Here is a 21,114-nt window from a genome sequence, read left to right on the forward strand (position 1 = left end):
GGGTGACAATATACAGCCTTGACTTACTCCTTTTACTCTTTGGAACCAGTCTGTTGTTCCATGTCCAGTTCTAACTGTTGCTTTCTGACCTGCATACAGATTTCTCAAGAGGCAAGTCAGGTGGTCTGGTATTTCCAACTCTTTAAGACTTTTCCACAGTTTCTTGTGGTTCACACAGTCAAAGGCTTTGGCATAGTCAATAAAGCAGAAATAGATGTTTTTCTGGAACTCTCTTGTTTTTTCGACGATCCAGTGAATGTTGGCAATTTGATCTCTGGTTCCTCTGCCTTTTCTAAAACCAGCTTGAACATCTGGAAGTTCACGGTTCATGATTGCTGAAGCCTGGCTTGGAGAATTTTGAGCATTACTTTACTAGCGTGTGAGATGAGTACAATTGTGTGGGAGTTTGAGCATTCTTTTGGCATTGCCTTTCTTTGGAATTGGAATGAAAACTGACCTTTTCCAGTCCAGTGGCCACTGCTGAGTTTTCCAAATTTGCTGGCATATTAAATGCAGCACTTTCACAGCATCATCTTTTAGGATTTGGTATAGCTCAACTGGAATTCCATCATCTCCACTAGCTTTGTTCATAGTGATGCTTTCTAAGGCCCACTTGACTTCATATTCCAGGATGTCTGGCTCTAGGTGAGTGATCACACCATCATGATTCCCTGGATAGTGAAGATCTTTTTTGTACAGTTCTGCTGTGTATTCTTGCCACCTCTTCTTAATATCTTCTGCTTCTGTTAGGTCCATACCATTTCTGTCCTTTATCGAGCCCATCTTTGCATGAAATGTTCCCTTTGTATCTCTAATTTTCTTGAAGAGATCTCTAGTCTTTGCCATTCTATTGTTTTCCTCTATTTCTTTGCATTGATCGCTGAGGAAGGCTTTCTTATCTCTCCTTGATATTCTTTGGAACTCTGCGTTCAGATGTTTATATCTTTCCTTTTCTCCTTTGCTTTTCACTTCTCTTCTTTTCACAGCTATTTGTAAGGCCTCCTCAGACAGCCATTTTGCCTTTTTGCATTTCTTTTCTTGGGGATGGTCTTGATCCCTGTCTCCTGTACAATATCACAAACCTCCATCCATAGTTCATCAGGCACTCTATCATATCTAGTCCCTTAAATCTATTTCTCACTTCTACTGTATAATCATAAGGTATTTGATTTAGGTCATACCTGAATCGTCTAGTGATTTTCCCTACTTTCTTCAATTTAAGTCTGAATTTGGCAATAAGGCTTTCATGATCTGAGCCACAGTCAGCTACCTGTCTTGTTTTTGCTGACTGTATAGAGCTTCTTCATCTTTGGCTGGAAAGAATATAAGTATCTGATTTCAGTGTTGGCCATCTGGTGATGTCCACATGGAGAGTCTTCTCTTGTGTTGTTGGAAGAGGGTGTTTGCTATGACCAGCGCATTCTCTTGGCAAAACTCTATTAGCCTTTGCCCTACTTCATGCTGTACTCCAAGGCCAAATTTGCCTGTTACTCCAGGTGTTTCTTGACTTCCTACTTTTGTATTCCAGTCCCCTATAATGAAATGGACATCTTTTTTGGGTGTTAGTTCTAAAAGGTCTTGCAGGTCTTCATAGAACTGTTCAACTTCAGCTTCTTCAGCATTACTAGTTAGGGCATAGACTTGGATTACCCTGGTATTGAATGGTTTGCCTTGGAAATGAACAGAGGTCATTTTGTCATTTTTGAGATTGCATTCAAGTACTGCATTTTGGAATATTTTGTTGTCTATGATGGCTACTCCATTTCTTCTAAGGGGTGTGTGCCCACAGTAGTAGATATAATGGTCATCTGAGATAAATTCATGTGGTATATTTACCCAAAATTATGCTTTTAATACCATTCCTCTCATTTGAACATGTCTTGATAAAGATGTTTTCATAAAGATAAATCAGAATACATTATTTTCAAATATTATATACTTACAGAGTTTAGGGACAAATGAATGGGTAACAGTGACATCATCAAATGAACATAATAAAACTTCTAAGAAATCCTTTTACATTATCAACAATTATTAACTTAGCTCACTATGTAAGTTTTTTATATAATACTTATTTGCCAATAAACTTTTGTTCTCATTTTTCTCATATCATTGTATCTAGGCATATCTACCTTCCATAGTTTAGCTAATTTTCAAATTGGAGGTTAGGAAATGAACTAGTGGCTGATTTTGGTATATGTCAGCTTTCTGATCATGTTTTAATTATTTTTTCTTCTCTTACGACCATACATTAAAGCCAAAACTAACAGTTATGATACTAATATCAATCATACATTACTACATATGTTAATATTCTTATTTAATCCATTAGTATTAAAAAATTAAGTACTTATATGTTAAGATCTCAGTAATAATCCCAAACTCTTGATATCAACCTCTTGGAAGGGTGGAAGGTGAGGCACTTCTTTAAAAGATCTATCACAGTTTCAGGAAGCTCCTGGTAAACAGGGAGAGAAAGTAATTATTTTAAACAATCCACTTAAAAATTTATATTACTTACATCATTTTCTACTTTAAGAAGTTTTGACTGTTTTGGAAAGCCTTTGCTTTAAAATAGTTTGCTACTGGATGCCAAGTATGCACAATAAATGTTCAAGAACAGAGTAATGACAAACCTCTACAATGTCCAGACAGCCATGCTCCTCAGCCAGAACTATTATAGTGTCATCTACACAGTCTATAAAAGAGGAAAATTACATGAATCAAAGCTGCTTTTACAACTTACCAGACTGGGAGTTAAACTTTAATAACATTATTTTAAATTGTATAATGCAATTTTGGAACTTGGAATATTAAAAAGCTTGAGACTTTTCCTTATATGTTTTAATAAATGAAAAAGGCTTTATTTTTATGCTTATAAGACTGTTTTCATTAAATACAATTGAAGAATGTGCACACATTTTTTCTGGTCTTTACAGTATAAGGTTTAGCCTATAGACACCATTTATAGATCTCTAAGATTCCTTAATAGCCATATTACCAATCTTTGAAATTAAAGTGATAAAATTATAAAATTTTATACAATTTTATTTACAATCCATTGTTATTTAATATTCACTAATATTATTCTATACACATCCATATTTGTAGACCCTATTAACCTGGACACCGATCTGACATTCTTTTATACAAAGCGCTCTATCACTGTTTTTCTCTCCTTTTTTTTTACCATACATGCTTAACGTATTCTACTTTAAGTGGATTACACAAATTTTTATAAATGTGAATTACAAGTATTTGGATTATACACATGTGAAACATATGAGCTCGTTAGAAGGAAAAATAAACATTCTTCCTCAGTCATTGCTGCTAAGTCGCTTCAGTCGTGTCCGACTCTGTGCGACCCCAAAGACAGCAGCCCATCAGGCTCCCCTGTCCCTGGGATTCTCAAGGCAAGAACACTGGAGTGGGTTGCCATTTCCTTCTCCAATGCATAAGAGTGAAAAGTGAAAGTGAAGTCGCTCGGTCGTGTCCGACTCTCAGGGACCCCATGGACTGCAGCCCACCAGGCTCCTCCATCCATGGGATTTTCCAGGCAAGAGTACTGGAGTGGGGTGCCATTGCCTTCTCCGTTGTCAGTCATTACTTACGTATAATTCACTAAACGGAAAGCTCAAAAGTTATAGTACATTGAAGGTAACTGCTACAGAGAAGTACAATTTTACAATTTCATATTTTGATTCAAAAGTTAGTTTGGTTGGCTAGATCATAAAGCTAAGATTATATCCAAGGACATTATAATTCCTTACAGTGAATCAGGAAAAGCTCTCCTATAGTACCTCAAGGGTGCTTAAAGTGTCCTGTTAATGCTTATCACTGATCACTGGAAAGCTGAAGAAAGTGAAGCCTTTTCAGTGTAGTTAGTATTTTGAAGAACATATTCTCTATGTGTATAATTACTCTCACTAAAGATTATATTTATAACTGAAAGATAATTGTGAGACACTTACCCAGTGTAAGCAAAAATTTTAGTCTTTCAGAAATATCCAAACTCTGAAATAATTTTCTTCCCTACATAAAAGATAAAAGCAATTCTTATTAACATTTACATATTCTTCCCAGGGAGGGAGGTTTTATTTTTCATTGCTGAAAATGATTTTTCAATTATCTCTATTTCTCTTCAGAGGTTTTATCAGATTTTTTTTTAATATAAATTTATTTATTTTAATTGGAGGTTAATTACTTTATAATATTGTATTGGTTTTGCCATAAATCAATATGATTCCGCCACAGGTATACATGTGTATATCAGATTTTTTTTGAATTGGCTCCACTAAAGAAAAATCATTGGTGACATACATTTTTTTAATGTTGCATAATGCTTACCATTTAAACATTTTGTATATCTAAGAATCATTACATTTTAGTTTGATCTCAAGCATTCTTCATTTTTGAGACCCACATATATCTGGTTGTCCAAAGGGACTCCAGGAGTCTTATTTGATTAAGAGACCAAAATGTCTTTTCACCCTTTCATCCACCCAGCTAATTCTCACTTATATATCATGACCCAGATGATCTGTTGTCTCCACTAAGAAACATCCCACAACACTCCTTCCTCTTCTCAAAATTACTTAAGACAACCATCTTTGTGTTTTCCATAGTAGCTGGTATAGCCCTTTATTTTAAGATACACGTTATATTTTAGTTGTTTCCTTATTCCTTATTAGTTGGCTTCAGAGGGCTCCTTAAAAAAGAGTCTTGAATCAAGCACAACTTCAATGATTATGTGTTGAGCAACTACTGTGTATGAAGCTGGACTTTCCACCACGGGTTATATACTATGGGTAAATTACTTGACCACTTTAAACCTCACTTTCCTCATTTATAAATTGGAATGTTAACTATACATGCCATGTAGGTTGCAGTGAAGGTTATATGATGTATAAAAAACTGCTTAGCATTTTCTGCATAAAGAAAATGCTTCATAAATTTTGGCTATTCTATTATTATAAACAAAGTAAACTTGTATGATCATTTAAAAAGACTTAGAAGGAGAAGGTTTAAGAAGACAGCTTGGTCTTTATGCAGTGAAAGAGGCTCTGATTTTCTTTTTTTAATAGAGAAGAAAAAACTTTCTTAAAGTTTTATGAAATTAGAACTACAGGTGGAGAGATCATTGAAAATAAATTGCCCCTCCTCTCTCTTTTTAATCTCTTACACTACTATCAATGTTAATCTTCTAGACCTATATGTAAGGCCAGATACCCTAAAACTCTTATAGAAAAACACAAGCAGAACACTCTCTGACATAAATTGAAGCAAGATCTTTTTTGATCTACCTCCTGGAGTAATGAAAAGAGAAGCAAAAATAAACAAAAGGGACCTAATTAAACTTAAAAGCTTTTGCACAGCAAAGGAAATCATAAGCTAAATGAAAAAACCCACAGAATGGGAGAAAATATTTGCAAATGAAGCAACTGACAAGGGGTTAATCTCCAAAATATACAAACAGCTCATGCAGCTCAATAACAAAAAACCAACCCAATCAAAAAATGGACGGAAGATCTAAATAGAAATTTCCCCAAAGAAGACACACAGATGGCCAAAGAGCACATGAAAAGATGCTAAACATCATTAATTATTAGAGAAATGTAAATCAAAACTACAATGAAGTATCACCTTACACTGGTCAGCATGGCCATCATCAAAAAATCTACAAATAATAAATGTTGAAAAGGGTGCAGGGGAAAGAGAACAGTGTTACATTGTTGGTGAGAATGTAAATTGGTACAGCCTTTATGGATAACAGTATGGAGGTTCCTTAAACAACTAAAAATAGAGCTACCATATGATTAAGTGGGCATATACCCCAGGAAAACCATAATTTGAAAAGATACATGCACCCCAAAGTCCATTGCAGTATTATTTACAATACAGGACATGGAAGCAACCTACACGTCCACTGAAAGAGGAATGGATAAAGAAGATGTGGTACAATGAAATACAAAGAAAATATGTACAATGAAATATTATTTGGCCATGAAAAAGAAGGAAATAATGCCATCTGCAGCATCATGGATGGACCTAGAGATTGTCATACTGAGTGAAATAAGTCATAAATATTGTATAATGTTGCTTACATGTGGAACCTAAAAAAAAATGGTACAAATGAATTTATCTACAAAATAGAGTCACAGATGTAGAAAACAATTTTATGGTTTCTGAGGGTAAGGGGAGGGAGGGATAAATTGGGATACTGGGGTTGACATATATTATACACACTGCTGCTGCTGCTGCTGCTGCTAAGATGCTTCAGTCGTGTCCGACTCTGTGCGACCCCATAGACAGCAGCCCACCAGGCTCCACCGTCCCTGGGATCCTCCAGGCAAGAACACTGGAGTAGGTTGCCATTAAAATAGGTAACTATTAAGGACCTACTGTATAACACAGGAAGTGGTATACAGTACTCTGTAATGATCTATATGCGAAAAGTATCTAAAAAAGAGTGGATGTATGTGTATGTATAACTAATGCACTTTGATGTACACCTGAAACTAATACAACATTGTAAAGCCACTATATTCCAATAATAATTAAATTAAAAAAGACCCACCTTTTAAAAAATTAATCTTCTAAAATTGCAGGTTTGATTTCAGCTTGCTTAAAAACTTTAAATGACCCCCCTATCTTATATAAATATAATCCTCTCAATATGGCATTCAAAGTCTCCTAGGATATGGCTCCTATCCATTTTACTTATTAATTTATATTTAATATTTTGTATGAAATCTAAAGGTTTGATGAGGAAGATTCAAATCATTCTAAAACTGGACTGTCTAAACTTTGAGTACCTCTTAAAATGTCATGAAGCCCCTATTATGGAATTAATATTTCCTTTCTTATAATTCATGCAGTTCTTTGTGCTTATCTTCAAAGTTTATGGATTTGCATTAATTATAGGCTCTTTTGGAGAAGGCAATGGCACCCCACTCCAGTGTTCTTGACTGGAGAATCCCATGGACAGAAGGGTCTGGTGGGCTGCCATTTATGGGGTCGCACAGAGTCGGGCACGACTGAAGCGACTTAGCAGCAGCAGCAGCAGCAGCATAGGCTCTTTGACAATACATTTTAATCACAGTTTATGCCTGTTGTATTATTATACACACAGTAAATACTCAACAACATTTGTTGAACTGAATTACTCATATAAGAAATACCCAGATCATAAATAGTTTAAATATAATTAATGGTAATAAAAAGGAAAAGTTACATTTGTCATATTTACACTTATGTATACTTTACATTGGAGAAGGCAATGGCACCCCACTCCAGTACTCTTGCCTGGAAAATCCCATGGATGGAGGAGCCTGGAAGGCTGCGGTCCATGGGGCCCCTAAGAATCGGACACGACTGAGAGACTTCACTTTCACTTTTCTCTTTCATGCATTGGAGAAGGAAATGGCAACCCACTCCAGTGTTCTTGCCTGGAGAATCCCAGGGATGGGGGAGCCTGGTGGGCTGCCATCTCTGGGATCGCACAGAGTCGGACACGACTAAAGTGACTTAGCAGCAGCAGCAGCATACATTCCAACAAGAATTTTCAATTAGGTTGTGATTTTAAACAAAAAATGAGATTTACTATATTTTCATACCAATGAAAAGGAAGATGGTCTAGACAAAGGATAGCAAAGAATCAGCAAGTCTGGCATTTTCCCTTAGAAAAAGCAATGCCAATGTATAAGCTACCATGTAATTGTTAACATTTAAGTGTTAATAATAAAAGCTAACATTTATGTACTGTGATATAATACCCTATATTAGCTACGTTACCTTAAGTCACACAACTATACTTTGTTGCGTAAGATTTCAAATCAAGTTCTGACTATGAAAGTCTGTCTCTTAACTATTATGCTTTACTACTTCTGCTACTACTACTACTTTTCTGTACACAAAACACACAAAATGAAAATAATATCATCCTAATCCTTAGCTATGGTAAAGATCAATGAGTTAATATTTCAAAAATACTTTAAAAATCCATTGGAAAACAGAACAACAGATAAACAATAAAATTGTCTGCCCCTAAAGACCTCATTGTCCAAGTAGGCACATGTAACAAATGCTAAAATAGAAGAGAATAAAGAAAACGGAGACTAACCATGGCAGGTATTTGGAGGCAGAATCAACAAAATATTAGCTGTCTCTCCAAATTCATCCTGATCTATCAGGCACCTATCTAAGGCCGCATCAGTAAACTGCCACTAGTGAAAAGTAGAGTTGATGCCTGCAAATTTCACATCATCTTCTTAAAGACAGTTACCAAGAATTCACTCCTCTCCTTTTCTTATGGCTAAAAAGGAGGATAAAGCAGCATCTTTCGGAGTGATCCCTGACAGCCAAAGTTTTGGCATGACATTGTGGAACAGAGCCCACTCTTTCTGAAGATTGTTACATGAGGGAGAAAAACATCTGTGTTCTTTAGGGCACTGCATTAAAAAAATCTTCATTATGATGATATTGGCATTTTATTTTTTTGGCTGCATGCACGTGGGATCTTTGTTCCCTGACCAGGGATGCAACTTGTGCCCCCTGCATTGGAAGCTTGAAGTCTTAACCAGCTGGACCACCAGGGAACTCTCTAAGCTACTACATTTTTAATTCCTTTGTTTACAATAACTGTATAGTCTTTATTACACAAATAAATATAGAGGATATTTCAGGAAGGCCTCATAAAAAGCCGACTCTTATAAGTGAGTCTTATTGAAGACAGAATAGGGGAGGAAAAGGTATTTAAGGAAGAAAGAATACCACAGATGGGAGAGACAGCATGAATATACTGAAATGTGTAAGCAGTTTTAGTGTAAAGTTTCTAAATATGCTTTTTACACTTAATACAGTGTAAGTTTTTAATTCTTAGTACAGGTGCAAATAGTTCTGCTGCTGCTGCTGCTAAGTCGCTTCAGTCGTGTCCGACTCTGTGCGACCCCACTGACAGCAGCCCACCAGGCTCCCCTGAACCTGGGAATCTCCAGGCAAGAACACTGGAGTGGGTTGCCATTTCCTTCTCCAATGCATGAAAGTGAAAAGGGAAAGTGAAAATGCTCAGTCGTGTCCGACTCTTCGCAACCCCATGGACTGCAGCCCACCAGGCTCCTCCATCCATGGGATTTTCCAGGCAAGAGTACTGGAGTGGGGTGCCATTGCCTTCTCCGGCAAATAGTTCTAGGTATACCAAAATAATATTCAAGTAAATTGTCAAGTGGGATTTTTTAAAAAATCAAATTGAGATTTCAGCCTTTTAATCCTCATATCTAGTCAATTTGCAAAAAAAAGATAAAAAGATGCTATTACTAAATAGCTTTCCTACCCCAAAATATTTTTCTAATAAACACACTATTTTTATTAGTTTAATATTTCTTTATACATACCACACAGAGCTCAAACAAAATGATTCCAAGAGACCAGACATCTGATTTGGGGCCAGAAGGCAATGGTTTTTCACTTGGCACATGATCACTGGTTTTGAAAATTCCTTGTGCAATTACCTCAGGTGCCAAGTATGATGGATACCTAAAATGGTATAATTTAAGAATGAATTTATTACCATGAGCTAGAAAGGGGGAAATAGGTACGTAGTGGTACGTTTTTACTATCAGTACAGTATAATCCATACAAAAGCTCAATGAGATAAAATGAACAACTCTTGCTAGGAAGAATTCTTAACTACCATAACACAGGTCTTATGTCTAGGAATCAAGAAGAAATATACGAGTCTCAAGGAATGTTAAACCTATCTCGCTTTTAGCTCTTTTCTTTGTTTTCCTCTGTATTAACACATTGCCTTCAGACTTCCAGATTTCGAGGTGTTTTTCCTTCTTCCTTACTGCCTATCTTCTCTTTATACTTAACTCTTATTTAAATTTTATCTTTGAAAATAGTATTTATTCTTTTGAATAGTAGGAATGTCAAAATCTGTAAAAACATATAAATTGAAATGTAAGACTCTCTCCAATCTCTGTACTCCAGTCACTCACACTATTTATGTACAAATAAAGTTGATCGTTTGTCATCATTGCCCTATAGGGAAGTATAGTATATGCACTATTCTGTACTCTTTTTCACTCAAAATATATTTTAGAGATCATTCTTATAAATAAGTATAGATTTGTCTCATTCTTTTTGAAAACTGCCAATAATTTCATTGCATTGATACACTTAATTTATGTGATACAACTCTGAAGGAGGATATTTGGAAGTTGACTACTACTTAAAATGCTTACATGGATATATTACAGATATCCCATTTCCCATAAATATATAGATGAAAGACAAATTCCTAGACATGGTACTACAAAGTCACAAGGTAGATGAATTTTAAAATTTTATGTGTTTCCAAGTTGCCCTTTCAAGTTATGGCAATTTATATTCTTATAAGCAGTATATAGGACTGCCTCTTTCCCTTAACCTTCACCAACATAAGTTTTTTAAAAAATTGCCTTAGTAAATATAAAATACAGACTATTAAATATGAATAAGGTGTAAAGAATAAAGCTTAAAAGAACACTCATGTACCTACCAACCAGTTTAAATAATGAATATGAAATTATCACTGAAAGTCCCGATTTGTGTGTTGATAATTCCCTTCCATTTATTTACAGTTTTACCAGGTTTGTAACCCTAAAAAACATTAATATATTGTTTAGTCAAGCACATATCTGAACTTTATAGTACTGGAGTTATGCTGCCATTATTCCTTTGTGATTTGCTTTTTTTAGTCAACAATATTTATTTAAAAGAGCCATTCACATTGCTGTATGTAGATTTAAGTCATTTTTATGTCTGTTTTATGAATATATTATTCATTCAGATGTCAACGAGCATTTATTTCGTTTCTTTTTGTACTATAAACTATGTTGCTAGAAAAAGCATGTGTGTTTCTACACATAGTATGTTGTTGTGTAGCAACACTTCTAGCAAAAGTCTCCCCAGGAGTATAAACCTAGCACTGAATTTCTAGGCCACAAGACATGTGCACTTTCAACTTTATAACACCACACCAAATGCTTCTTGAGAGGGGTTGTACCAATGTATACTCCTACTAGCGGTGTACAACAGATTCTATTGCTTACTTCTCCAGCACTTGTTGGACAGCAGTGGCAGACTTTCTAATATCTGGCCATCTGAGGGTGAGACTCACAAACCATTGTACAATAGGTTTAATTTGTATTTCCTTGATAACTAAAAAGGTTGAGGTACGTTTTCATAGACAAACATTGGCACAATGATGCCATTTTACCCTTAGTTGATCATACTGCTCTTGTAAATAAATGTGTGAAATCTCTTCAGATAAGTGAAGTCTAGTGGAAAAGCAATGACCTTGATATCATAAAGCCTGTATTCTAATTCCAGTCCTGTCATATATTTTATATGTGATTTGGGTTTCTTACTCTGTAAAACAGGAACAATAATTTCTCTCTCACAAAACTGTTACAAATATTCATGAATACATAAAGAAGTTTTATAGAAATGAAAAAAAAGACACAAATGCAATGCTTTATTTCTGTCATCATTAGCATGATACCTCCAGAAGGCAAACTGTTCATTTTTAATTCTGATTTCCAGCACATCTAACTCTGAAATAATAAAATGGGTACTGAAAAGTCAAGGATTACTACAGGTAAATTGCTATATCTAAAACTTCTGACTGATGATCTCCGAAAGTACAGAGGTGACTTATGCTCCAAATATTCTAATTTCCTTTTTAATCAAGGACATGTTAAGTTAATTAATAAAATAGTAAATGTTAGGCTTATTTTTTAATACAGATTATCTCCTTCCAACAAGTGCCTCTTCTTTAGCACTGCATTTTAACACTCAGAGAAAATTACTAGAACTCTGCCGTGAGTATGACTGGTGAGATAAATACAAGTGGTTTTCACCATCTGTCTGATGTTTTAACAAGGTATTAAGCTACTGGCCAACTGAAATGAATGTCCAATTTCTAACTCATTACAGTATTTTGAAACAGATGTTAATGTTTTACTTTTTTGTTCCTTAATATTTGTCTTTTGAATCAACTGCAAGCTTCGTCTGGTGTAAATATTTTCTTTCATGACTTAGCTGTTTGATCACTTTATTTTTCCTGGCTAAGGTTTCACATTTTGCTCTTTGATACTTTCTGGTCAGAACTTTTGCGTCCAAGACTTCAAAGTAAGCCAAACCAAATGGCACATGAGACCAATTCTATCCAAGCATTTTAAATTCAAATGTAACTCTTCAAAATGTTTGATATGCTTTAAAAAAATCACTTCCTTTCTTCTATTCATCACTAAAACCTAAAGCACCTTTAAGTGAAAGATAAAAATTAAAGGAATTTTTGCTTGTATTGTTTTTGGAGTTCTCACATAAAAATTTAGACAAAATGAAGGATCACGCTTACTTCAGCTGCCTAAAAGCTATTTCAAAGGGTAATTATCATACATGATGAAGATACCAGAGCCTTACTATAAATTTAATTTTATTATTTGAAAAGGTTTTCTTTTAACAAATAAAGCTCAGGCTATTTTTATAAAATACTGTTTTTTGTGCTTGTGAGAACAACTATTTGTTGCCTACAGCCACATGGTAGTCAAAACTATAAACTATGAATTCATGCACATTAATAAGTAAGTCATCAAAACAGAAAATTTTCCATTAAATAATGAGCTTCTTGAAATTGGGGACCTATCTTATCCATTTTTGTATATCCAGAAGCCTTAAGAAAAGGTGTTTAATAAATATTTTCTTAATAAATAAAGGAAGGAATGATTAAACAATTTAAGATTAGCTATGTTCAAACAAATGAAAATTTTAAGTAAGAAACCTAGAAGTTAACTTATAGAGATAAAAAAATTCACAAATGAGATCATTTTTATGAACCTATTTGCAAGGCAGGAATAGAGATGCAGACATAGAGAATGAATGGGCTTGTGGACACAGGGAGAGAAGGGAAGGGTGGGACAAATTGAGAGAGTAGCACTGATACAATTCACTATTACGTTTAAAGCAGATAGCCAGTGGGAAGCTACTTTACAGCACTGGGAGCCCAGTTCAGTGTTTTGTGATGACCTAGATGGGTGGAATGGAGGGTGGGAGGGAAGCTCAAAAGGGAAAGGATATATGTATACATATAGCTGATTCACAGAGTTATACAGTAGAAATGAACACAACATTGTAAAGCAAGTATACTCCAATTTAAAAAAAAAAATTTAAAACATATTTTCCTGCAGAAACATACACCATTATTCCAAACCACTAGTTCCAATAATAGAGTGACAAAAACTGACTTTCGAGGGCCCAAAGAGCAAAACACAAATGCATACCATTAAGCATATCACACAGCAATTAAAAAATATTCATAAGGTCTTTAAAGAATAGTATTAAATCAACTTTAATTTCCTGATTTTGACAATTATTTTGTGGTTCTGAAAGAAAACTCCTTACTTCAGAAATTACAAACTGAAATATTTAAGGGTAAAAGGCCATTATAACACTAATAATTCTTAAATAATTCAGAAAAATTATATTATACACAACAACACATATACATATAAGATAAAAGAAAGAGAAAACAAAAGTTGTGAAATGTTAACATTTGGGGACCCTAAGTAAAGGCAATATGGGAAATTTTTGTACTATTTTGTAACTTCTATGTACCTAAAATAAGGTCAAAATTAAACACTTATAAAAGTATTATATTATTAACATATTTAAAAAGCAACCACACAATAAATATAATACAAACATCTATATTAAAAGCTTTCATTGAGTCCAGGATGAAGTAAACTTTCATTCTCTTTTTGGAGGCCAATATAAATCTGGAATTCCATATAAAGAAACTCTCCAAACTTACAATACAGACTTTCAGTTATAGAATCCACTCCATTACTGATAGTTACAGTGACCTGACTTGAGGCTTAATATCCAATTATATCTTAGAGAACAGGGATTTAAATGAAAAACACTAGAAAATAACATGAAACTGATTTTTCTTAGTCTTTTCAGGAACACACATTATCATTTGTTAGCCTTTTTGCCTTAAATTTACCTAATTCTGAATGAAATAAAGTTAATTTTTGTAATATATAGTGAAGAAATTCAATAATCTGTTAGCTTCACTACTAATTCAATGAAAAATCAATATCAGGGAACTTTTGTATGCTGGGAAAAACTCATTGTCTCCTCTTAAAAGTATACGGAAAATTAAGATATTTTTAACTTTAAAAAGGTAGTTTCATGTAAAAATTAACAAATTAACAAATAAACCCCTAATAAAAGATTAGAAAGTTTAAGATAGAACTCAAGAAAAAAAAAACCCAAAACATATTCTTACCCAATTGGGAAATCAACATCGTCACCATATGCTGTCATGTGATAAAGTCCAAATTTAGCCAATTTAACATGTCCCTACAATGACAAAGGAAGAAAAAAAATCACATAAAATATTTTCATACTATTGGCAGGGAAAATTATGATTATACATTTTATAAGTAACACTATCATATAGTCAGATACATTAAGAAAAATTATATTTCATCATAAATTTATTTAAAAAAAATTTGTCAGTGTTTGACATCTGCTTTATATTCATTACAAACATATACAAACACAATATATATTATATATACATCAAAATGACAAATAAAACTTAAAAATTGTTGCTGCTTATATTTTCTGAGCTCCTTTAAAAAACAAAATGTTGTTATCTTGAATCCTTGTTTAGAATATTTTGTGTTGATTTTCACAAAATAAATTGTTTTCAGGAATTGCAAGTCTTCAAAATGTTATGATTTAAACTTGACATGGAAGTTTTTAACTTGAAAAGGTATGTTCACAAATCAAGATATTAGTGAATCTGCTTTATTCCCAACAATTTTTATATTGTTTTAGAATAGTCATAAATACCACAAAAGAGTCTTAAAAGGCAAATGCACGTTATATAAATCTCAAGTTTTCCCCCTTTTAGATGTTTAGAACTTAATTTTTTTTTTCAGTTTAGAAGTTCTTTTTCTTAAGAGCTATATTTCCCAGAATTACAAAGCATTTATATTTTAAAAACAATTTCAATTAGTTACTCTATTATCTTAACCATGAAATTATAAGCACCATTTTATTTATATTTTTAATATCACAGAGCATATACTGAAAGTCTAGAAGAAAGAGAAAAATCCTACTAATACACAAAATAATTCCCAAGAAAAAGTTTCCTCAAACTATTTTATATGCTTATGAAGAAAATAATAAAATTCTTGAAAAAATCACCTTGCTACCCATAATTCACATAATACCCATAATTCACATAACACCCATAATAGGGGTGGACTAGCTTCTTATTTCAGAGAAGGCAATGGCACCCCACTCAAGTACTCTTGCCTGGAAAATCCCATGGATGGAGGACCCTGGTAGGCTGCAGTCCATGGGGTTGCTAAGAGTCGGACACGACTGAGCGACTTCACTTTCACTTTTCACTTTCATGCATTGGAGAAGGAAATGGCAACCCACTCCAGTGTTCTTGCCTGGAAAATCCCAGGGACAGGGGAGCCTGGTGGGCTGCCGTCTATGGGGTTGCACAGAGTCGGACATGACTGAAGCGACTTAGCAGCAGTAGCAGCAGCTTCTTATTTAATCCCCCATAAGAATCCAAGCAGAGAATCAGCACTCCAATTTAAAAAATAAGCTATGTACAAACAGCTGGTAAACAAAGAAAATAAATGACAAAGTAAAAAAGAAAGTAGAAAAGAAAAATAAAATGGAGAAAACACAATTCAGCTGTACTGTGAGAAAAATGTTCTATGTAAATAATCAGAGAATCTTTTTTAAGATAAAAGCAAATTCACAGAGAATGGACTGAGAAGTCTCAAAGTGTATTTCACAAAATGAGTGAAAGGAAAAATAAAACATGAAGACAGAAAATGAGTCCAGGGAAAAAAGAATAGTGCATGTAAAAGACACAATGATTTATATAGAGATACTTTCTTTTTAAACCACAAGTACATTACGTTAATATAATCTTTTCATTATGAATACTCTTAAGACATTCTAATTCTTTCAGCAGGCTACAACCTGAAATAAAAAAGCAAATATTTAATGTCCTATTGAGGATTACCTTTTGATCCAAAAGGATATTATGAGGAGACAGTGCCCGGTGTACTATACCATGTTTATTCATATACTGCAAGCCCTGAAGTACCTCAAATGCTATGCACAAAACCTTTGAATAGCTACAAAGAAAACAAAAAGTCACAGATCAATAGATCAATTACAAAGCAGATATAGAACCTGTTTTAAGAAATAAAATGAGGTTCAGTGATAAAATTCAAATATCTACCTATATATATACATATATATATTTATTTTATTTTATTTTTTTGACCATGAAGCTTATGGGATTTTAGTTCCCATTCCCCAACCTGGGCAGGCCCTCAGGAGGGAAAACATGGAGTCCCTGGACTGCCAGGGAATTTCCCAAAGAGTTTTCTTTTTATTATACCACCTCTAATCAGAGAAAATAGACTCTATACATTTTCTAAAGTATCTACTCAGGCATGTTTGATTTTACAATTACAGCAGAATTGATCTTACAAAGAACCTACAGTTGCCAAACAACTACTCCAACTGCAGTCCCGTTCCCCAGGAAGGGGGATTAATATTGGTGGGGTGCAAATGACCTTCTGCAGGTTGGGCTTTAACAAATTATCAGGAAATTTCAGATATATGGCAGAACCGAATCAATGAAAACCATGGATCCTGCTCAAGACAACACACCAATGTCCCTGAAAAACAGCTATATTTTATGGCAGAGAGACATGAGCTTACTTTCCAAATCAATCTGCAAGGTAATGTCCAAAATTTATGATTTATCAAATATTTCTTTCTTATCCTATGCTCTCTTAAGCCAACTTCCATAGGGACGCCCAGTTTCTTCCTCTTTCTCTCTCTCCTTCCCTCTCCCTCTTTTTTTTTTTTTAAATAAAACATTATTCATATAGGAAGTTAGGAAGAATATACAGAAAAGCAGGGGAGATTAGTTCAAACCCAATCCCACAAACCACTAATATTAAGGTATAGATTTCTTTTATTCTCATTTTCTTTTAACATTTTAAATCATACTTTAAAAAAATCAAATTAATATCTGAGTAACTACTAAATTAATTTTTAAAAGGTATAAATAACAAGCTAATAACAGAGACATAATGAAATAATTTTAAAAATAGTTAACCTAAAAGCAGGTAGAATAAAAGGAGAAAAAGAACAAAGAACAAATGGAACAATTAGAGAAAAAAAACATCAAAATGAAGCTACTGTGTACGCAGCAGAGTGAGCAAAGGGTAGGGCTGAGAGGAGATGAGGTCAGAGAGGAAGCAAGGTCAGAGGGCGAGATCACTTTAGGCCATTTAGGTCTTTGGCTTTTACTCTCAGACAGATGGGAAGCAACTGGTACACCGCTACACTACGTACAGTAAAAATTCGCAGAACTAAGCAGAGAAGGAAATAAAAACTTAAGCCAACTTAACCCCTAGCTCTCAGAAGATACCTCCATCATCAGGATTAATAGATACTATAATTTTATAATTATAACTCTAGATGCTATAATTTTATAATTATAACTGTATTCATGAAGATTATCATCAGCTACCACCATTTTTATACCTCATTTTTGTGTTTCTTTTTTCTTTAGCTAGAATACACTCATAAGAAAATTTTTCATAAGGGTGGCAGGAGTAGATATTTTAAAGCATGGCATGTCTTATAATGTCTTACTATTATATTTAAACATAGAATTTCTTCTTGTCTTCAAATGTTCTTTATTGATAGTGACAAATGTAATAAATATCAGTCTGATCTTAATTCTGTTGTAGATACCTTGTTATTCCTCTTTGGAAGCTTTCAGGATTCTTTTATACTTCATATTGTTAGACCTATAAAAATTTTAGTCCAATATGTCCAGTGTGTGGGCATTTGAGAATTTGTGTTTGTAAGTATTAGGTGTGTCCTCTCAATCTAAAAATTCATGTTCCATTAAGACAAAATCATTAACAAGGAAAAGTTGATTTGTTGTATCTTTGATTATTTTCTCCCTCTACTGTATCTTTTAGTCAGAACTCTTAGGGGGCAGATGAAAATTAGATTTATTCTATCAACTTTATGTTTTATTTCCTATGAGCATGGCCTATTATTTAATTTCCAAGATTTCTCTTCTGGTCTCTAGTTGTTCCTTTTCAGTACATCCCATTCTTTGGCTGTGAATTTATTTTTCTTTTGAGTCTCTCTGAGGATAATTATTAGAATTATTTTTAATTTAGGAAACAAAAAAGTGTGTTTATCTTCATTTCCTCTGGGCTAAGTTAAAAAAAATTTTTTTTTGTCCCTCGGCTCTCTTTCTCTCAAACTATTTCTTCCCTCGTATGTCTGGTAGGTTCCGGTTGTCAGCCATATTTTAAAATAAAGCAATAAGTTTATATTCTACATGAAGTACGTAAAAAATAAAACAAGAGAATTTACTATTTATAAAGAATGCTTATTAAACTGATCTACAAACTAATTTATCAAATAGTTCCTCCCATATTAAAGCACCACAACAGCCAGTATTAAGCAAATAAGGAATCTGTGGCACAAGAACAATTTAGAATTAATAGTTTTCATTAACATCTGCAAAAAACAAAAATAAAAACCAACTATGTAAATGAAAAGATTCCAAACTTTAAAACAACTACAGTAATATTGATAAAAATGTGCGCATGAAAGAATGCAAACCCCTCCCCTGTTAAAAACAAAGGAAAACTTTCCTTGAGGTTGATTAACAAATAAAACATAAGAACATAGTTTCCTGTGATCATTTGTTCTGAGCCAGCTTTCAGGTAATAATCTCTCGTCTTTGTTCTTTCTGTATCTCTCTGTCTCTGTCTCTCTCTCACACACACATACATACACACAGAACACTTCACAAAATCTTAAAAGCTGATGCCATATTCAGCTGCGACACTAGGGGACCTCAGTGGCACACTATTTCAATACAGATGTCTTTCTCATGAGATTGAAACCAAAGCTTTAAAATGACTTTTTTATTAAACCAGTTCTGCAACAGCTGAAAACAGAAGACTACATCTTCTACTTAATCTACCTGCTTTTGTTAGCTGATTCTAAGATATAACTGGAAAACACCTGCATGTCAAGAAGCACATTCATGCTATTACTGAACTGATAAGTATTTACACTGACACAATTTTTAAAAATAGAATTATAAAGCTGAAGCTCATGACACATCTTTTCTTAGCTGTTACTAAAGACTATACATGAATTATGGTTAATGGAACCAGTATTCTTCAATTTAAATCAGACAGGAAATCAGATTTGCTTTTCCGCCTGTTGTACTCTTATGATTTAATTTTTAAATTTATTTTAAAATACAAGTATAAAAGAGAATAAGAAGCTGATGCTATTTTCTATAGTGGGAAAAAGAAATCAATACTTGTGGAATTTTGTATACTTACTTGTTCTTAAAGCTGTTTTTAACACTGCCAAGAACTTAAATTATGAAATCCTTTTAAAACTTATTTTGAAGTAGCCAGTATAAGTACAATGCAACAACAAGGCAAAACATCATATATTCAATAACAGTATGTTACAGTTTAATTGAAAACGGACTCCAGAAGGAGAGTTAGGATAAAGAGAATGGGACTTGTACAATTCAAAAAAAATGTAGGGGATAACAGGACTTTATTCTACACAATTTCTAAGTTTGAACCTTGTTAATAAAGAAATCTATCATTAACCTGGAAAACATAAATTAAATCAGGTCAGAAAATATTCTCTTCCTTTTGAAATTATTAATTACTAGCTACTATCAGAGACTGGTAGGGTAAACATCTACTTTGTTACCATTGTCTCTGAAAATCTGAAAAGTTTAATGAGCATAAGAATCCTTGGTTGTTATAAACACAAAGATATGACTAAAGATAGCTTTAAAATGATGATTGATAATTTCTGACTAAGCAAGATGACATGTTGAGATACTTTAATTTACACTCAAATACATCAATTAAGTGGCTATTAACTGTTCGGCATTATGATTTTAGGCCTCTGCATTTTTAGGCTCCATGAACACCAAGAATAAAATCTGATCTCCACAATCAAAAAACCCACAGTATAGCTGAAAAGACAGATTTAAAAACTGACAATTTTAATATAGTTCAATTCAAAAGAATTTTGATACAGTTGGAATTCAATGATAAGTTAGAAGATAATCATCCTTTTCCTCTGTCTTGAGAGGAAAAGAAAAAAAAAATTTATTTATTACATTGGTTAGAACAAAATGACCTACAAAATCATAAATTTTGGGAAAGTAAGAATAAAAACTAAAAGAGAGAAAAACATGACTACCATCACCACCAGTACCATCAAGAACAAATGTTGATCATTTCTAGGCATGAGTCAACTTGGGTGTATTTGGATTTTAAATATGGCTTAATGAATTTCAAATCTATTAAGTTAGTACAATACAAAGTATGTTTTGTTTATCCCTTTCCAGATGTATTTCAAAGGAAATTTATACTGTGCTCTTCTGAGACAATCATCTGTAAATTATCTGCAGCTGTTTAGCTTAGTTGGTTAAAATATACTGAGGCCAAGACCAGGCGTTTAAAATCTATAAGGATTAGTTAGCTTCACATGTGTATAGCCACAGATTTTCATCTAACTCCAGCCAATATCCTGAAATACAGATAGTTTGTCAAGAGACATTGCTCACTGGCTACTTACTCAAAACATCTTGATTTTCACCTAAAATCTTGTATTTCTCTGTTCCCCATTCCTGAGGACCTGCTCTCTAATCTCATTAAGACCTTGAGGTCCCTTTTCTCTTAAGCCTCCACTGTTATCTCAACCGTTCTTTTTTTTTTTTACATCCTTCTTTATTCTATATCTGTTCTGTAACTTCAATAGTTTTTTTTTTTTTTTTTGGCCAGGATCCTTAATGGCTTATCATTCAATGGCTCTAACCCTGGTAGAATTGTACAACTCTATATTCTGCAACTATACATAGTTGCAAGGTTTATTAATTCTATAGTAATAATTTCTGTTTATGTTTGTCTCTCTCACTGTACCTTGAGACAG

General features: G+C 33.6%; 1 protein-coding gene across 17 annotated transcripts in view; it reads right to left on the reverse strand.

Annotated features, from left to right (window-relative positions):
* Positions 1-21,114, reverse strand: part of TBCK (TBC1 domain containing kinase) — a 209,668-nt gene that overhangs the window by 142,628 nt on the left and 45,926 nt on the right. For 14 of the 17 annotated variants that reach the window (XR_015165799.1, XR_015165800.1, XR_015165794.1 and 11 more), the window contains exons 4-9: positions 16,109-16,223; positions 14,336-14,409; positions 9,393-9,534; positions 3,972-4,032; positions 2,637-2,698; positions 2,397-2,458 (exon numbers count right to left, since the gene is read on the reverse strand). Coding sequence is in view for 9 of the 17 variants with exons in the window: in XM_086406946.1 (XP_086263072.1) it covers positions 2,397-2,458; positions 2,637-2,698; positions 3,972-4,032; positions 9,393-9,534; positions 14,336-14,409; positions 16,109-16,223 (516 nt within the window). In the remaining 8 variants the exon portion in view is untranslated. Of the gene's footprint in view, positions 1-2,350; positions 2,459-2,636; positions 2,699-3,971; positions 4,033-9,392; positions 9,535-14,335; positions 14,410-16,108; positions 16,224-21,114 lie in introns of all 17 variants that reach the window. The other 3 variants (XM_086406952.1, XM_086406953.1, XM_086406954.1) reach the window with 2 other exon arrangements.

The sequence above is a fragment of the Bos grunniens genome, chromosome 6, assembly GCF_055505025.1.
Source record: "Bos grunniens cultivar Pamir isolate PY7600 chromosome 6, Bosgru_T2T1.0, whole genome shotgun sequence".
NCBI lineage: Eukaryota > Metazoa > Chordata > Mammalia > Artiodactyla > Bovidae > Bos > Bos grunniens.